We start from the raw sequence: 16,865 nt of genomic DNA, 5'->3' as shown, positions 1-16,865 counted from the left end.
TAGTAGTTCAAACTTTCTAGAAAGAGTATTAGAAAGACTGAGAATAGAAAGTGTTGGGAAATGCAGAGCAACTGAAACTCTCACACTTTGTTGGTGGGACTATAAAATGATATAACCACTATGAAAAGAGTGTGGCAGTTCCTTATCAAATTAAATATATACTTACCATAAGACCCAGCAATTCTATTTGTAAGTATTTACCCAAGTGAAATAAAATCATATTTATGTTTTCAAATGTATATGTGGATGTTCATAGCAGCATTATCCTAAATAGTCAAAATGCAGAAACCTAAATGCCCATCAGTATGTCTGTCAATGGATTTACAAATTGTGGTATTTTCTTTCACTTTTTAAAAACACATTTTATTGTTTTTTCACACAGAGGAAGGGAGAGAAATAGAGAGTTAGGAATATGAATGAGAGAGAAACATGGATCAGCTGCCTCCTGCACATCTCCTACTGAGAATGTGCCCGCAACCAAGATACATGCCCTTGACCAGAATCAAACCTGGGACCCTTCAGTCTGCAGGCTGACACTTTATCCACTGAGCCAAACTGGTTAGGGCCAAATCATGGTATTTTCATAGTAGACTACTACTCAGCAACCAAATAGAACAACCTACTGGTACACACAAAACAGGAATGAATCTCAGAATCATGCTGAGCAAAAGAAGCTAGAATGGTAAATTGCATATAGTGTATGATTCCCCTTATATGAAGTTCTGGAATAGGTAAACTAATCTATAGTGATAGAAATTCCTGAGACAGTGAGGTGGGGGGATTGACTGCAAGGGGTATGAAGGAACTTCTGGGGTGGTGAAAATGTTCTAAATGTCATCGGGTTGGTGGTTACACAAGTACATACATTCGTCAAAGCTCATTGAACTATACTTTTTAAAATAACTACATTTTATTTTATACTAAAGGCCCGGGGCATGAATTTGTGCAAGGGTAGGGCCCCTAGGCCTGGCTGACAATCAGGGCCTTCCCATTGCCGACTGTGGGCCACCGGCCAGGCCTTACTTCGTTCCGTGCCACCCCCTGGTGGTCAGTTCACATCATAGTGAGTGACTGGTCTCCCAGTCAAACTCCTGTGGGGACAATTTGCATATTGAGCTTTTATATATATACTAGAGGCCCAGGGCACGACAATTCGTGCACCCCCAGGTAATGGGAGCCCTCAGCTCAGCCTGTGACCTCTTGCAGTCTGGGAGCCCTCACTCCTTACCACCTGCCTGCTCGCTGCTCCTTACTGCTCAGCACCCTGCTCCTTAGCTGCCTCAGAGGCGGGAGAGGCTCCTGCCACCGCTACTGTGCTCGCCTGGATTCTGTCTGTGGCATGCATCTGGTGGTCAGAACACGTCATAGTGACTGGCCGTTGAGTCGATTTGCAAATTACCCTTTTATTATGTAGGGTACCTATATTTGAGTCGTATTTTAATAAAGTTGATTTTATGAAAGTGTGCATGTGATATAATTCCACACTCTCGGTGATGACTGATTTGGTCAGATTAGGTTTACAAGCGTCTCAGCTTCCAAACTTTCTTATTCATTAAACTTCAGCTAATGAATAATTGGCCATAAAGGTAGGATTTGGGGGAGAAGAGAGAAGAAATTACTCACTTTTAGGGAGAGTGTGTGGGAGAGAGAGCAACTGAGACGTGACCAAAACCCAGTACAGTACATCAGATGCACAAAATTCCTTCAGAATCCTATGTGTTCAGAAGCAAACTGAGCAAGGCAGGGATAGAGGAACAAGGTGACACTGCCATGTGGACTCAAACATGTCCTCACCGCTATTCTTTTTTTTTTTTTTTTTTTTATAATATATTTTATTGATTTTTTACAGAGAGGAAGAGAGAGGGATAGAGAGTTAGAAACATCGATGAGAGAGAATCATCTATCAGCTGCCTCTTGCACTCCCCCTTCTGAGGATATGCCTGCAACCAAGGTAGATGCCCTTGACTGGAATCGAACCTGCGACCTTTCAGTCCGCAGGCCAACGCTCTATCCACTGAGCCAAACAGGTTTCGGCCTCACCGCTATTCTTAATGTCCCACAGACCCAGAGAAGAGCTGCCAGCCAGTGTTGGAGGCTCTACGCCAGGCCATGAATGGCACTGTGTGTGCCCACAGCACCTTGGAACTGCAGACACTACAGCCTATAGTCAACTTCCTTGCCACAGCTACAGTGCCAGGCTTCTGTGAGTGCCCACTGTGTCCCCGCCTCTTTCGGCTGTTTACAGTGCTAGCCCTGGCCGACATGAACCAGGCCACGCTGCTGAGCAGGCACACACCTATCATCCAGGCCTGGCTTGAACGCTTCCACTGTGTGGAGAGGGAAGGTGTTCTAGCAAGAGCCCTGGTCTGTGCCTCCATGGAGGCCTGGGAGATTGTGGGCAGCTGTTTTTTGCCCTCACCCCTCCACCCACATTACCGCTTCTCCCTGCACTCTGTGAGCCAGCTATTGGGAAGCCTGCAGCTGCTGCCAACCAGAACAGGCTCCCGAGGTTTTCTGGACTATCCCAACCACCAGGAGCACTTGCGCCGGGTGTCGGGCTTGCGCGGCACCCGCCTGATAACTATGATGGCCATGCGCAACATGGTGCGCCTTTGGCTGCATGAGGCGCAGAGAACCTTCTGTGATCGGCTGGACAGCCCCAGGGAACGTGACCACTGTGCCACGCTGCTCCTAGAAGTAGCTCAGAGTGTCTTTTGCTGTGCGCCAGTGTTCCAAAGCCTGGAAAAGGGCCATGAAGAGGCGGAGGAGCTGGGAGAGGAGGAGGAGGAGAGGGTGCCTGAAGTGGAGTCAGAAGGGGAGTTGGCTCAGTGGGAGGACTTAAGCAATAGCAGCAGTGAGACAGAAGAGGAGGACACTTATGACCTTTGGGTCACCCCAGGCCCACCCTCCGGCTACTCAAGTCGTGTGTCATCCATTGCCACAGTAGAGAGGGAGAGCACAGAGAACATAAGTCAAATGGTAAATCAGGAGGAAAACACAAGGGCCTCCACTTACAAACTTCAAATAAAGAGATTCAAGAATGGGTCGCAGAAGTCATTCCAGTTGGACCAGGACTTACCCCTATTGCTATCAGTGCTACTACTCTGTCCCCAGGAAAAGCCCTCAGACCTGATCTTTAGTCAGGAGCTAACAGTGGGTTCCAACTCTGAAAGCCCCAACATGTACCTGGAACGGCAGTGGGAGAGCCTGGAGGAGCAGCTGGCCACGTCTGCCGCTCAGCTAAAGCTGAATCCCCACCTTGCCCGGGGCCACTCAATGGCCCAGCATGTGGCCCGCCTGGTCCGGGTGCTGGCCAGGCCCCGGCAGCATGGCCTTCTGCTCTCAGAGGCTCTGGGCACTGGGCGCTGTACTGCCATCATTCTGGCAGCTAACATTTGTCAGGCCCGTACCTTCTATCTGCCATGTCAGCCAGAGAAGGCCATTCTCCAGTGTCTATGGGATGCCAGCTGGCATGCTGGCGTGTTAGGTCAGCCAGTAGCCCTTCTGGTGCCCAACGGTGTGGATCTTACCACTCTTCATTGTCTGCTGGCCTTGGCAAGCTCAGGCAGTTTCCCTGGCCAGTACACAGAAGCACAGCTGGAAAAAATTGAAGAACATGTCCTCAAAGATGTCAAGCAGACCACCAGGAAGGAAATGCTTTTGCAGAGGTGAGGCCAAGAGCCCTATTCTAGGGGCATCTCTGCTCTTTCTCCATTCTGGCCAAAAGGCCAAAAAGAAAAGTAGGGGTTTCTGTGAGGGCTCAGAAGGTCAGAGCTAAGGGTTCAGGATTGGGACTGGGACATGCATGGGCAAATAGAGATTAAGGGGAGGACAGTATCTGAGCTCCTGGCCCACAGGTTCTACCAACAAGTATGCAGCCACCTGCATATGTTCATCCTGATTGGAGATGACCAGGCCCACAAACAACTGCCCTCCACCCTTTTCTGGAGACTCTTCACCAGCATTGACCACTATGACCCCTGGGACCAAGACTCCCTGATCACTGTGGCTCGGCACCATCTGAACAGTGCTCAGAATCTACCGCTTGATGATGGTGAGCACTTTCTACTTGTCTGTGCCTCATCTCAAACAGACTCTGTATAGGATTATTAGTTACCTCTCTCTCTCTCTCTCTCTCTCTTTCTCTCTCTCTTTCTCTCTCTCTCTCTTTCTCTCTCTCTTTCACACACACACACACACCTAGTGAATCCCCTTCACTTTTTCAGTGCCAGGAGAAGGTCCCTTTCTTTTCCCATTCCTCTACAAACTCACTAGCCCAGGCTAAATTCATGTCTGTTGCAGATACCTTGAAGTACCCAGACCTCCAGGCCTCAATTCCCAGTTTGGCCAAAGCCATGGCTTTCATCCACCTTTCGGCTGCCAGCTACCATGGGCACCTGTGCCCTGAATTGCCACTCGTCACCCCCAAGACCTTCTTAGACTTCCTGGAGACCTTCACGCTGCTGAAACAACAGATGATCCTACAGATGAAGAACAAGGCTCAGCGGTGAGCAGTCCCATTCCCTGTCCTGTACCTCATTCTGCTCCCTCAGATACACTGACTGGGTCACTGTATCTCCAGGTTCAACAATGCCCTGGAGAATCTGACAGCAATATTTGAGCAACACAATGTCCAAACCAACCAGGTCACTGTGATGAAACAGGAGATGAAAGACTCCTACAAGGTAAGAGGGAGAAGACTATGGTCCAATGCAGGAGCCCCAAAGGGGACTTTGGAGGAACCAACCAAACTGAACCTTAGTTCTTGACCCTGGAGAATCCCCCTTCCCTCATGTGGTCTCTCTGCTCCATGCTGATCCAAAACTCCCCATAACACATCTGAGACCTGGCTGATTCTTCTAAAATCATGAAACCCAAGTGTAGCTTCTGGTTTCCCCTAGTAGCTTGACTGTGTGAAGTTCAGAATGCTCCCCAAGGTCTTTGTAGATTCCATTAGGAATGGGGCAGGGATTACAGTCTCATGGTCACCTCTCCCTCTGAGCCTCCTCTTTTCCTGAATGCTCTATCAGTATCAGATCTGTTGCTCATTCACTCAACAGCCAAGATAAGTGTGTGCTTCTCTCAATATTCCCCACCCCAGGAAATGGCACTATCCATTCACTTAGTCATTTAAGCCAAATCCCAGAAGTTATTCTGGATAACTCTCTCTCTTTTCTCTCATATTCAGTTGGTTCATTTATTCATTACTGTACTCAACAAAAATTAATTGAAGTCCATATTTTTTGTCCAGGCATTCATTAATATTTATGTCAATGTCTACATCAGTGGTCAGCAAATTGAGACTCACAAGCCACATGTGGCTCGCGAGCCTCGGTTTCCTGCTCTGTCGACTAGTTTGCCAACCACTGGTCTACATCTACATATTATGTTTACATCTAGATGGATAGATATATAGGTAAATAGGTAGGTAGATAGGTAGGTAGATGATAGATAGATGATAGATAGATAGATAGATAGATAGATAGATATAGAATCATTGCCACAAGTTTCTAAGGTAGCCATTCCCTACCCCTTCCGTGCCCCCCCCCCATCTTACAGATGAGAAAACTGAAATCCAGAGAGCTTTAGAATGAGCATTAAATGAGATCTTACATGTAAAACATTTAAAAATGCTGGCACATAGTAAGAGTTTCAATAAATGTTAACTACTATTACTATTAGGTGAGAGTGCCTCCTAATAAGAAAGATAAGGCATTGTCTTAGCTTTTATGGTGCCTAGTTTACTGGAAGATATAAATGAGTCCAAGTAATTAAAAGTGTGTAATGACAGAGTAAGTCCAGGATACTCTGAAGTATTAAAAACAAAAAAACAAAAAAAAACTTTCTAAAGAAAGCATGCCCTGGCCGGTTTGGCTCAGTGGATAGAGTGTCGGCCTGCAGACTCAGGGGTCCCAGATTCAATTCTGGTCAAGAGAATGTACTTTGGTTGCGGTCACATCCCCAGTGGGGGGGTGTGCAGGAGGTGGCTGATTGATGTTTCTCTCTCATTGGTGTTTCTAACTCTCCCTCTCCCTTTCTCTTAATAAAATATATTTTTTTAAAAAGAAAGAAGCATAGTGCCAAAGAAGGCACTCAAAAACATTTTTTAAATATGTAAACAAATGATTGTAGTACATCAAAGTTGATAGCTGAAGATTAAGTAAGATTTTGCATAAATGGGGGAGGAGAGGAAGAATGTCATAGGCTGAAGTAACAGCATATGCAAAAGCCCAGACACAAAAGAATGTGTGCCACATTGGAGGAACTGAAAGTCAGAAATGACTGGAGCGTAGAGTAATGGGAAAGGAAAAGGAGGTGAAGTTGCAATGATGAGTAGAGGCTTTCTGGTCATTGAGGCATTGTAAACCAAATGAAAGAATGGCAGGTGTGGTAAGGGACATGATGATGATAATATTTGGTTTTTAGAAAACCAATCAGGCTCCAGCATGGAAAACGATTAGAGGAGGGGATTAAGAGTAGAAGCCATGCCCTAACCGGTTTGGCTCAGTGGATAGAGCATCTGCCTGCGGACTGAAGGGTCCCAGGTTCAATTCCGGTCAAGGGCATGTACATTGGTTGCTGGCACATGCCCAGTAGGGGGTGTGCAGGAGGCAGCTGGTCGATGTTTCTCTCTCATTGATGTTTCTAGCTCTCTATCCCTCTCCTTTCCTCTCTGTAAAAAAATCAATAAAATATTTTTTAAAAAAGAAAAAAGAGTAGAAGCCAGTATAGAAGGTCAGAGTGAAGAAAGCATAGGCATAGGTGATGGATATTGGGGATGGGAATAGACATGAGAGACATCAGGAGGTATAATTGAAAGGAAATACGTAGGGTTTGAGGGAAAGAGAAGAGATGGAGTCAGGATAGCAATTAGGCTTGGGAAACTTGGGTTTATCTTGCCACAATTCTATGAAAAAGAACACATGAATAGATGAGTAAAACTGCAAGAGATCTGAGGAGGCCAATATACACTTTTTTTCGACATGTGGAGTCTGAGGGGCCTGTGAGACAATGAAGAGGAAGTTCCTACTAAGCAGATGGATACAAGGGTGAAGGGTGTGGGGGAAAATATGGCTAGAGATAGAGACTTGGGAGTTGTTAAAGTATAAATGGCAATAAAAGCCATGAGATTAGAGAGGGCACATTGAAATATGGGGTGAGGAGAGAAGGGGTCCTGAAAAAATTGCTGAGGAATATTTAAGGGGTGACAGAGAAAAAGACTGAGAAAGAGCAGCCACAGAAGTTGGAGAAAGCCAAAGGAGAACACGGTATCATGAAACTCAGGGGGGAGGAAATGTTTCAAGAGGAAGAGAACTGTCTCTGTGACAAATGCCACAGAGTGGGTCTTGTAAGAGAAAAGGGTAGAAAAATGGTGAAACATGTAGGCGTCGAATTCAGACTGCCCGGATTTGTATGGCGGGCCAGGAGAAGCCTGATGGGGCTGCATCGTCACTCACAGACCAGGAAGTGACAGCTCCAGAGCTCAGTCTATATCAGTGGCTTACTTGGAGTTCAACTTGATCACTCTGACTATAAAGTGAAGAGTGTGCTGGAGCCCCAAGCCCATGGAGTCTTCCCTGGGGTATTCCCCCTACCTGGTCTAGGATCTGGAGTTACAGCCTGGGTCTGTGTTCACAGCAAATCAGCATATTGCGTAAGCAACTAGAGCAAAGCAAGATCCTGTATAGGCGGCAACTGGCAGAGTGTAAGCAGCAGGAGATCCTCATTAGGAACCTGACCAAGCAGTGGGATGCCCTGCGGGCTCAGCATGAGGCCTTCCTGGAGCAGGTGGGCTCTTTCTGTCACCTGCCCTGAACTGCTCTTCTCTGGGGAGAAGACAGCTCCTGATAGGATGCCCAGGGGAGAGGATGGGGTGATTTGCCATGGAGTCTCCTGGGGGAGGGGACAACAGTAATGAGATGGCTTGAGGAATGACCCCTTTATGGGGGCTCCTAAGAGGAGATGATCCCTCTTGACCATCCCTTGAACAAAGAGGGCACTTTTAAGAACTCACTTCAGGAGTGAACTTGTCCTCCTTTAGATGGGCAAGGCATTTCTTGGGCCCCTGAGCCAGCTGAAGGTGACTGATTTTGAGGAGATACGAAGCTACCGAGCGCCACCGGAATCTGTGATCCGGGTGACCAATGCACTGTGTGACCTGTTCCACCGCGAAAGAGGCTGGGCCAGTGCCAAGCAGCTGTTATGCACCGAAGATTTTTATCAGGTAGGGAGTGCGGGCCATCCTGGATGAGGAGAGCAGAGGTGTAAAAGGGACACTTGACAAGGTAAGAATGTTGGAGTAAGGTTCCGAGCATCTATGTCATCCTCCCATCCTCCCCCTCCATTCCTTTGAACATAAACTCTCCCAGGAGCTGGTGTTCTTCCCCAAGGAGAAGATGACAGACTCAGAGATAATAAACTTGCGTGCTGTCCTGAAGGCTCCAGGTATGAGTGACGCAGCTTTGCGAGCAGTAAGCGCACCTGCAGCAAGCCTGGCCGCCTGGCTCTGGGCTGTTCTGCGCTACAGGCTGGCACAACTCCGAGGACTGCCCACAGGCCTGCTGCTGCGGCAGATAGAGGCGACACTGGCTCGGGAGCAGGCGCAACTGGCCCACCTCCAGTTCCAGATTAAGGAGACCCTGGAGCGCAATCTGGCCCTGACTAAGCAGCTGGAAGCTATCCAGGTTTCCCACGGCCATCTGGCAGAGAGGTTCAGTTGGACTCAGACTGACCAGTCATACCAGTGGCCCATAAAGTCTGCATTGCTTGCGCCCATGCATTCCTGGACTTCGGAGCTCCAGGTAACCAGCCCCTCCCAGATGTCCCCCCAAAGTTCATTTCTGTACCACTGCCCGCATTCCTCCTCCTCTCAGTGCCCTCCCTGCCTCCCTCTGTCTCACTCTGCCCCCTTGCCATGCTTTCCTCCATACCCTGCCTTGCCCCTTTTCTGCTAGACCCTCTGCCTCTACCCTCCTCACAGGCCTGCACGCCCTCTGGTTTTTCCCTTCCACACTAGAAGTTGAAGAAGCAGTGCCTGACCGTGTTTGGCGATGCCCTCCTGTGTTCAGCTGCCATCGTTTACCTGGGTCCCTTCCCACCGTTACGGCGCCAGGAGCTGCTGGCAAAGTGGCTGGCTCTGTGTAAGGGCTTTCAGGAGACTCTGGGCCCAGACGACGTGGCACAGGCCCTGAAGCAGAATCAGAAACCTGTCATCAGGCCACCAAAAAAGCCCCTGGTCTCCACGTGCTCTTCCTTCAGCCTTCTGTCCTTACTGAGCTCTGAATCCGAACAGTTCCAGTGGGACCGAGACCTGAAGCCCCAGGCGAAGTCAGCTCGCCTGGCAGCCCTGCTTCTGCGAAGTCGCACCCACTACTTCAGCTGCCGTTGGCCTCTGGTGCTTGACCCCAACAAGCAGGCCCTCATGTGGCTGAACCCACTGCCTCTGGAACATGCTAGATTGCTGGCCCCAGGTCCCATGGAGGACGGAGGTAACGCCAGGAATGATGATCATAGCGTTTCTCGGGTGTCTGGAACCGCCCGGCACCGGAGCCACAGTGATATTCCCTTTCATAATTACATTTTTGTGGCCAAGGAACCCCAGATTTCACCAGCCTATTCAATTAGGTCACATTTACATCTTTTGGCCCAAATGGCAATGATTCTGAACCTATGTGTCTGACCAGTCCATGATCTTCCACTTCCCTGGTCGGCTTAGCACTACTGGAAACTTGGCTAACAGCTCAGAGCTTTACCATCCAAATTTGTCCTTATGTCCAGGAATTCTGGGGAAGTATTTCTATTGGCTCTGCTTGGGTCAGAGACCCATCTGGGTGGAGTATGAGAAGGAACATTTTCTAAGGGAAGGGAGGGAGGGTGTTTATTTCCCAGAAGAAGGGGTTAGGGATGAGAATAGCAGGTATCTCTAACAGGAGGTGTATGATAAAGGGGTCTGTTTCATAGGCTCTATAATCAGACTGTCTGGGTCATTCATTTGTCTCTTGCTAGCTGTTGACCTAAGGCAGTGGTTCTCAACCTTCCTAAGGCCACGACCCTTTAATACAGTTCCTCATGTTGTGGTGACCCCCAACCATAAAATTATTTTCATTGCTACTTCATAACTGTAATTGTGCTACTGTTATGAATCATAATGTAAGTATCTGTGTTTTGCGATGGTCTTAGGCGACCCCTCTGAACGGGGGGGTCGGGACCCACAGGTTGAGAACCGCTGACCTAAAGCAAGTTACTTAATCTCTCTAAGTCTGTTTATTTGACAATAAACTTAGGGTCTTAGTTATATCCATCTCATAAAGTGTTGTGAGTACTAAGTATGGTAATTCACATAAAATAGTTTCGCACAGTGCCTAACACACAGGGTGTCCCCCCAAAATGTACATACACTTTAATAGTTGTTAGTCCAATTTTGAAAATGAAATTTATTTTAATAAACACTGCCTTTAGAATTCTTCTAAGTGTGTATACATTTTTTGGCGGGGGGAACACTCTATATAATAAGTTCTCCAAAACGTTAGTCTTTATTACTACTAATATATTACTGCTACCATTATTACAGTCCTTCCCTTGGCTATTCAGCACTACTTTCCATTGTATCCATGCACCATTAAAACTTCCCATTATATAACGATCACATGTGTAACTCCATTGAATTCACCACCTAACAGACACTCTTTAATTCTGAGACCAGGAACTCTGAATGCTATTCATTGCTCTTGATTAGATTTGGATGTGGGTCCTTGTGATTTCTTAACCTATGGTAGATTACATGTCATCTCACCAAACCAACATACCTGATATACAAAATGAAGCAAAATCAAATCAAGATAACTGCTATAAACTTCCTGCTTAGAAACTGGGCAAGGGTAAGAAACACTCTATTTTAGTCTCTAGCTTGTACTGTGTATCAGATAGAGAGATAATAAGACAAATAATTAGCATTATTTCACTGGCTACGGAATTCTTGGACAGCCAGGTCAGCTGCCCGGTGTTCTGATAACTAGTGTAATTTTCTTTTCCCATTGCCCTCAGGGCTACCTATGAAAGGAAAGTGGAGTAAGAAGTCCCCTGTTTGTAGCTGTTCTGCCTTAAATGTATAGGAACTTAGGATTTGCCTTAAAATTAAACAGACCCAGATAATTTGTTACCAGATGGGAGGTTTTTCTGGCTAACTCCCTTAAATAGCTCATCTTTTTACTACAGATTTCATTCAGAAGGACTCTACTAGCTATTAGAGAATACAAGAAACCTTGGTACATTCTCAGTCTTGAGTTTAAATTATAACTTCTAGCTTCTGTCTCTTAACATTGATTCTGGGGGCTCCACCAATTTCACTTAGCCTTGGTGTAATTGTCACACATCTAAATCTCGGCCTTGACCTCAGAGCTGTAAGTAAGAAAATAGTCTGGGTAGTGAGCGGAGGCTGGTTGGCCATGAAATTTAGCCCCTATTACTTTGAGCTGTATCCAAATCCAAAGGATTTATCTTTGTTAAGTAGGGCGTGCATGGAGAGAAGTGCTTGGGATGGACCTAGAGAATCAGGAAGCCCATAATTTCCTATTCCATGCAACATGAGTTAGAGGATCATTTTTATAACTCAGTCAGAGATTTGACTGTCTTATCATCTGTGGTCTGAAATTGCTTGATATGAGCAGAAAGGAATTTCCTTAAACTTTCTCTCATCTAAGTAGAGAAGTAGCTAGCACACTCCAATATCTTCTAATAAATCCACTAAAGTTTAGTGAGCACATGGTCTAAGTCTCATGAGATAAAGCAACTTCTTACCTACCACACAGCCCAGCCACCTTCCCAGTAGAGAAAGTGGCTTCCTCCAACCTCCACCGTGCTGAATCAGTTAGGAATGCTCACTGCCAGTAACAAAAACCCAACTTACCATGGCTTAAACAAACAGGGATGTGTTTAGCTCACATAATTATTATTTTTTTAATATATTTTATTGATTTTGTACAGAGAGGAAGGGAGAGAGATAGAGAGTTAGAAACATCGATGAGAGAGAGTCATCGATCAGCTGCCTCTTGCACACCCCCTACTGGGGATCTGCCCGCAACCAAGGTACATGCCCTTGACCGGAATCGAACCCGGGACCCTTCAGTCCCCAAGCCGACGCTCTATCCATTGAACCAAACCGGTCCCAGCAATGTTTAGCTCACATTATAATAAGTATGAGATAAGTACAGGGCTTCCATGTTGCCTTCGAGCACCCAAATTCTTCCATCTTTCTGCTCTATGGTCTTTAGCATGTTGGATTATCACGTTGTAGTGGACTGAAAGGTGGACCCTCAAAATATATATCCACATCCTAACCCCTGGAACCTATGAAAGTGATCTTATTTGGAAAAAGAGCATCTGCAGATGTAATTAAGAACTTTGAAATGAAACCACTCTAGATTGAGTTGACCATATATTAGGGTATGTAATGGCTAGTATCCTTATAAGAGAGAGAAGAGCCTGGCCAGCATGACTCAGCGGTTAAGTGTTGACCTATGAACCAGGAGGTCATGGTTTGATTCCCAGTCAGGACACATGCCTGGGTTTCGGGCTCCGTCCCGTGTGAGGCATGCAGGAGGCAGCCAATGAATGATTCTCTCTCATCACCGTTGTTTCAATCTCTCTATAACTCTCCCTTCCTCTCTGCAATAAATAAAAAGTAAGATTTTAAAGAAAAAGAGGGAGAGAAGAGAAGGCACAAGTACACCGAGGGAAAGCCAAGTGAAGAGGGAGACAAATAGCGGAGTTATGTAGGTACAAGCCAAGGAACTCCTGAAGCCGCTGGAAGCTGGAGACAAGGAAGGAATCTCCCTTAAAGCCAGTACCTTGATTTTGGACTTGTGGCTCCCAGACCTATGAGAGATAAGTTTCTATTGTTTTAACAGATTATCACTGTATTTGTGATAATCTGTTACCTAGTTGGCTGCTGTCCCTCCAAGCATCATGTCAGAGTCGCTGATAGTCATTCCATTTGTCAGGAAAACAAAAGTTCTTTCAGAAGTCTGAATAGCCAGATGTGGTAGGCAGAATTTTGGCTCTCGTGACCTTTCTCCCCCCTCTCCCCGGTGTTACACTTACAAGCACTGATTTCTGTATTAGTGACGACTCTTTTAGTTGTTAGTCACAGATTAGCTTTGGCAAAAAAGGGGAATGCACTGACCTTTCTACCCACAGAAAGCAGAGATGGGTCAATTTCAGGGCTGACCAGAATCCCTCCCTGGGATTTTAGAGTAATAATAACCATAGCTAATAGTTATTGACTGCTTACGAGGTGCCAGCTAAGTGCTTCCTATGTGCTATTTCATGTCATCTTCACAGTAACCTTTCAGGGCTCCCTGATAGCAACCCCATTTTGCAGATAAGGAAACTGAGTCCCAAGGAATCTAAGCGACGTCCCTCATGAGATGGAGCCCTTGGGTGGGCAGTGCTCCCTAGCAGGCTAATTCCTCCTCTGAGAAGAGCTCCTCTGCATCTTTCTGCACAGGGAAGGGCAACAGAAGTCAAGAGTATAAAGAGGATGCAGAGGAGGAAGATGACGACAGTGAAAAGAGTTCCAAGGCAGAGGAAAATGGAAAGGAGGAGGTGATAGACAAGGAAGAGAAGCAAGAAGAGCAAGAGAACAAGGAGGATGAGGCAGAGAGCCAGGAGTCAAGGCCAGCCTCTGACACCCAGTCTGCGCCCTTTCCCTACCTCAGTGTGCTCTCAGGCTCTGACCCAGACCTGGGTCCTCAGCTCCTGGAGGCAGCTGCCAAAGGTAAGAACTGATCCTTGCCCACCACGTCTCCCTTCTGTCCTCCCTCAACTCTGTGGACCCACAGGCTTCTCACAGCCCGGTCTGACCTCAGCTCCCACTTTCATCCTGGGCACTAACTCTGTTCAAGAGCCCTGAGGGAGCCCTGCTCAGTCAGAGAGGAGCTCATCAGAGCCAGATTTTGCACATGGAGGGCCTGGTGCTGGCACGGTGGGTAGAGAGTCCTTGCTTCCCCCTCACAGGCCTGCCTGTGCTACTGACCAATGTGGAGCTGGGACTAAGGTGCCAAGAACTGCCATGGCTACTGCAGCGGGAGCAGCTGAGCCCACCCCAGGTGCAGCCTGGCTTCTGTCTCTATCTGAGCACCACCCTCCCCCTTGGTGCCTTGAAAAAAGGTGAGGGCCAGTGGGTAAGTTGCTAGCACAGCTTTGTGGACATACTAGGCCCCCAGCTTCACTCAATCTGGCCCAGAACGGGCTCAGGACTACAGCAGGGAACCACACTCTCTGTGCACCCCATCCTCTGGCTCTGCCAAGGGAAAGGGTCAAGGGTCTCCCATATCACCCCAAGTGCTAGGTTGTGAACTGCTGAAAGTGCTGAATGTGCTGGATCTGGGTCTGAACATGGACATCCTAGAAGAACAGATGCTGTATGAAATCCTGTGCATGGAGTGTCCCAAGTTCGAGAGCCGCTGGCAGAACCTCCAGATGAGAACCTTGGATACCCTCAAAGCTGTGGAGGCTGTTCAGGTGCTCAGGGGACCGCTATATGGGCTGGGATGAGCTTGGCAGAGGCCTAGGTATGGGGGTGGAGAAGAGTGGAGACTGCAGGGGACTGTGGGGGAAAGGGACAAATCCATGCAACAATGACTGTGTGCAGGAGCGGCTCCTGCTGAGGCTGCTGTACAAGACCCCAAATGATCATCATCTAGGCAAGTTCCTGCGGGGCATGGTAAGGGACCAGGCAGAACTATGTCAACTGCTTGCCTACCGCGAGGAGCTAGAAGACCTGAAGCTGCAGGAGATGCTACAGTGGGTACCCTATCAGGAGGTGGTCCAGCATGGGATAGCCATTATCAGGGCCCTTAGCCCACTGCAAGACCTGCTGCCACCTTTCCGTATGAGCCCAGAGAACTGGCTGGCAGCCACCAAGCGGGCTCTGAACAGCATGAAGCAGTGTGAGAACCATCCAGGGAAGGACTTCAACAGCCATCTGCTACAGCTGAAGGCACGGCTGACCCGCCAGCTGCTGGGCAGCATGGTGGATGCACTGGGCCTGACCCACATGCCCTTGGTAGGTGCCTTGGGTGCTCTGGCGCTGCTGTGCGAGACAAGGAAGGCACCACTTCTGGAGAGGCTGGCACTCTGGCCTGGACTGGAAGCCTCTCCCAGCATGGGCTCTAGCAAGCCAATCCCAGGTGTGGCTCGACCAGCCTGGCTAGGGATGAGAGCCTGGCACGAATGTGGAATGCTTGAGCTGCTGCCCCCATTTTCGGGGCTGCGTGTATCCCTGGCAGGCCACTCCAGTGTTTGGCAGTCTTACCTGTCCCTGTCATCCACAGTGCTGGGGCCTGCACCTGGGCCTGACCTACTCAGCCTCCTCCAAAAGCTGGTCCTGTGGCGTGTGCTGAAACCCGAGTGCCTTGCAGGTGCCCTGGCAGACTTCACCACCAGCCTCCTGGGCCGGCCCCTGGATGAGAACCTGGGTCCTTCCACCATACCCTTTGAACAGAGTCAGGCTACTCAGCCCCTGCTGGTCTTGTTGCCACCACCTGGTCACCCCACAGCCACTTTGCATCCCCTGGCTGTCATCCAGAAACTGGCTGACCAGCATGAGCAGGTTTGAACCAACCTCTTGGCCACAAAGCAACCAGGCTCCTCTGGGCTAGAATGGGGTGGGAATGGCGTCCCAACATTCTCATGGACGTTTCTGGCTTATTCGGAGACTTTTGGGGTCATTGTGGTGTTACTCAGAGTCCCTTGGGGCACCCCAGTATCACCTTGAGTTGTTCTGACATCTCTCTGTGGTTCTCAGGGGCAGAAGCATCTGGAGGTGATAGCCTTGGGCTCTGAGGCCTGGAACCCAGTCTCTGATGTGGTCAGCACTCTATGCCAGGCTATGTACGAAGGGCACTGGCTGGTGCTGGAGAACTGTCACCTGATGCCTCACTGGCCAAAAGAGCTGCTACAGCCCTTGCTGCGACTGCTGGATGGAGCCGAGGGTGGGTTTATTGCTGAAAGATCATTCTTACTACCCTTTCCTACACTTGGGCCTAAGCTTGAACTCTCAGGTCTCATGACCAATCCCTAGCTTCAAGCCTGTCCCCTGTATCTGACTCCTGAACCCTTAGCCTCAAGTCCAATCTCTAGACTTGTCTGACCCTCTTTACCCAGTGATTAATTTCAGTCCCATGTCCTTCCCTTAGTAGTCTCAGACCCGGAGTCAGAACTGCTTTTAGCCTCATCTGCAAGCAGGAATATGGTCCACAAAGACTTTCGTCTTTGGCTTATTGCATCTGCAGAGTCTATTGCTTCCTTACCAGGTAAGGAGCCCCGCCCCAAAGGCTCTCAGATGGAAGAGGAGAGGGCAATTGTTCTGTGCTGATTCAGCACTCTCCTTCCTCTCCAGCTGTGCTGACTCATCACTGCATGCCTGTTTTCTGGGAGCAGTCCCTGGAACTGGGCCATGTCTTGCTTGACAATGTGGAGCTAGCCCAGCAAGAACTCCATGTGCAACCCCTTACCAGGACAATGCCTCTGCTCGTCTTACATGGCCTCCTACTTCACAGGCAGCTCTATGGAATGAAGCTGCAGGCACACAGGGGCCACTGGTGAGGACCACACCCATTCTACTCAGTCAGTCAGTCCCAAAGCTGCTGGTGTGTGTTTCTTGATATCTAGAAGGATTTTAGGAATCTGGAGAAGGGCTGCTGTAAATTATTAAAAAGCCTAGAGACAGAACATAATTTTGGAAGGCATTTTGGGGGGCCAGAGAAGACTTAACTAAAGAAACCAAGTCCAAGCCAAGTCCTTCTGTAACTCTAGACCCCTTGCTTTTTATTAACACAAATTGTCTAAGGGCAAAGTAGATATAC

The 16,865-nt window shown here is 48.2% G+C and overlaps 1 protein-coding gene across 1 annotated transcript in view; it reads left to right on the top strand.

Moving 5' to 3' along the window:
- DNHD1 (dynein heavy chain domain 1) overlaps positions 1-16,865 on the top strand; it is a 54,031-nt gene that overhangs the window by 33,324 nt on the left and 3,842 nt on the right. The window contains 15 exon segments of the mRNA XM_045577898.1: positions 2,063-3,668; positions 3,858-4,054; positions 4,303-4,507; positions 4,583-4,685; positions 7,639-7,788; positions 8,042-8,224; positions 8,370-8,801; positions 9,017-9,488; positions 13,505-13,774; positions 14,014-14,166; positions 14,342-14,520; positions 14,651-15,610; positions 15,806-15,992; positions 16,197-16,313; positions 16,400-16,601. Of these exon segments, the coding sequence (XP_045433854.1) occupies positions 2,063-3,668; positions 3,858-4,054; positions 4,303-4,507; positions 4,583-4,685; positions 7,639-7,788; positions 8,042-8,224; positions 8,370-8,801; positions 9,017-9,488; positions 13,505-13,774; positions 14,014-14,166; positions 14,342-14,520; positions 14,651-15,610; positions 15,806-15,992; positions 16,197-16,313; positions 16,400-16,601 (5,416 nt within the window).

Source organism: Pipistrellus kuhlii, unplaced genomic scaffold (assembly GCF_014108245.1).
Source record: "Pipistrellus kuhlii isolate mPipKuh1 unplaced genomic scaffold, mPipKuh1.p scaffold_m20_p_9, whole genome shotgun sequence".
NCBI lineage: Eukaryota > Metazoa > Chordata > Mammalia > Chiroptera > Vespertilionidae > Pipistrellus > Pipistrellus kuhlii.
Note: the sequence above shows the minus strand (reverse complement) of the source record. Positions and strands in the feature narration are given on the sequence as shown.